At 39.0% G+C, this 2500-nt stretch overlaps 1 protein-coding gene across 4 annotated transcripts in view; it reads left to right on the forward strand.

Annotated features, from left to right (window-relative positions):
• The window catches only part of LOC148717505 (glutathione hydrolase 1 proenzyme-like), a 22149-nt gene that overhangs the window by 13711 nt on the left and 5938 nt on the right, over positions 1–2500 (forward strand). For all 4 annotated transcript variants that reach the window (XR_015994869.1, XR_015994870.1, XM_088743786.1 and 1 more), the window contains exons 4-6: positions 1–184; positions 1184–1315; positions 2145–2328. The exon at positions 1–184 is cut by the window's left edge and continues 127 nt beyond it. Coding sequence is in view for 2 of the 4 variants with exons in the window: in XM_088743786.1 (XP_088599912.1) it covers positions 1–184; positions 1184–1315; positions 2145–2328 (500 nt within the window). In the remaining 2 variants the exon portion in view is untranslated. The remainder of the gene's footprint in view (positions 185–1183; positions 1316–2144; positions 2329–2500) is intronic.

Genomic DNA, 2500 nt, shown 5'->3' on the forward strand with positions numbered 1-2500 from the left:
ACTGACATTTTGGATGACATGAAGGAAGTCAATGAGACCGGGAAGGTGACTGACAGAGATTTAAGAAATTATAAGCCGATAATAAGAGAGCCATACCTGACTAACATCGCGAACATGAGAATGTACCTGACTCCACCCCCGACGAGTGGCGCTGTGCTGGCACTTATCTTAAACATTTTGAGAGGTAGGAGTTGTTGACCAAACGACGTTTAACTTTCTCGTGGAGAAAACTCTCCGAAAGCGTATGGGATTTTCCTTTTCTAATTAAGTGTTTTATGTAATGTTCAAATGACTGACTGTATTTCTTTGTCTCTTGAATGAGTCGAAAACACGCCATCATCCAAGTACCCTGAGGCTGTTAAAAATAAGCATGCGTGACCATAACTTAGCTAAAGCTGAATTGAAATCAAAGAAATTTAAAGCACAAAGGTTGACCCATCATCCTACTACGACTTGTTTTTCATGTCCAGCCAAATTTACAGAAATTTTTACTCAAAAGATTTATAAATAATTTTGTAATAATAATAATAATTTTTATTAATTTCTATTGCGCAATTATCGATATAAATTTTCAATTGCGCATTACAATATGATCTTAATACAAATATATAAAAATACAAATGTAAATGTAGATTTAGATATATAAATACAAGTAGAAAATATAAGATATATGTAAAAGAAAAGCATCACATCTAACACTATAAAAAGGCTAGTCTAAAAAGATAAGTCTTGATTGCCGTCTTGAATTTATTAATTGAATTTAGGTCCCTGATATCACTAGGAAGCTCGTTCCATAATTCGAGGGCAGCCACGAAGAATGACCGGTCTCCGAGAGTCTTGCGAGACTTCAATGCAGGATAGTTTAACGTCAAGGACTTCATTGAACGCAGGCAAAATCTACTTGATGATACATCTCTAATTGAGATTAATTCGCTAATATAGACGGGCGCCAGACCGTGGATAGCTTTAAAAGTAATTAAAAGCCCTTTAAAGATGATTCTATATTTGACGGACAGCCAGTTCAATGATTTCAGAAGCGGCGTTACATGGCAGTAGTTGCTTTCTTCAAATATAAGGCGCGCGGCTGCATTTTGTACCCGCTGCAACTTTTGTAGGTGGCAGTTACAATAATCAATTCTGCTAGATGCAACCAGCTTTCTGATGTGGAATGTTTCCACTGTAGGGTATGACATGACAAAAGCAGTTCGCGATGACGTGCTTACGTATCACCGAATCATTGAATCCTTTAAGTTCAGTTATGCATGGCGCAGTCTCCTTGGAGATCCCAAGTTTGATATCAGGATAGTAGGGATAGGTGACATGTAACAGGTGGTACAGAAGTGACACTTTCATTAGTTTCTGTCCAACTGGCTGTTTGGTTAATACTTGTCAACCCATAACCAAAGTGGTCCAAAGTAATAAGCCTTGATGGTGCAAAAACACTTTGGCGAAGAGCGAACATGTTCCCTGGACATCCAAAGAATAGCAACTTTTCTTCTAGTTCTTTTGCTTCATCATTATTCGTTGCCGTGGTGAGTTGGAGGATTTTGGTTGTTTCACGATACAATTTATAATTACCTGATTTCCCGACCATAAAGCTTTCTATTATTATTTTGATCCCCCTTATTGCAGTCATTTGGCAGTTAATCTTTTATAATCCCCTACTTCATACATCACAGGCAACGACTGATCTCCCCTCCGTTGCCCAAAAAAAGAGTCTGAAAACCATGTGACCCCCCTCAAATCTCTCCACCCTCCCCTCCCTAGACAGCAAGCTCAAGGAAACGTCAGCGACCAAATGAAACTCGAGCCATCAAGAAGACCACGAGTCTTCATCTTGATTCTTCTTTGCAGATGATTGCCAAGCACAAGTTTTCTTCGATGCGATATTTGAACCAACCTGTGATTGAATTGTAGCAAAAGCAACTCCAAACATCAAAGACTGCATTTAACCCATTGTCCCTAAGAGAGACCCCCCGGATTCAAGCATGAAGGTCATGAGAATAATGGAAACGATCAACAATTAAGGAAGAGTTTTTATTCCTCAATGTAAGGAGAACAGAATGTAGAATATACAAGCTGATGTGAGGTTGTAAAGGGTAAAAAAATCAGGTTGCAACTTTTACTTTTTTCTTCAAAGACAGCGCGAATGATGTTAGATCAACTACTAGGTGATTACCTACGTCAAAGAATACGGGATAATACGACTTACAACAATGTATCACATTACGGAGATTCCTTTTCGAACGCTGATTACGGTACGACACACTTGTCTGTTCTGGATGAAAATGGAGATGCAGTTTCTGTGACATCCACTATTAATATGAGGTGAGTTGATCTGAAAAGTTTGAAAATATGGGTTGCACCTGACAGTGGACCTTGCGTTCACCATGGCTAAGGGTTCGGGAAGGGTAGCTTCTCATCGTTTCTACTTTCGACCCTGGAACAGCCGCAGTCGCAGTTTTTGAAAATTGTTGGAATATGACTATCGCTTTCGACT

Source organism: Stylophora pistillata, chromosome 13 (assembly GCF_964205215.1).
Source record: "Stylophora pistillata chromosome 13, jaStyPist1.2, whole genome shotgun sequence".
In the NCBI taxonomy this organism is placed as follows: domain Eukaryota; kingdom Metazoa; phylum Cnidaria; class Anthozoa; order Scleractinia; family Pocilloporidae; genus Stylophora; species Stylophora pistillata.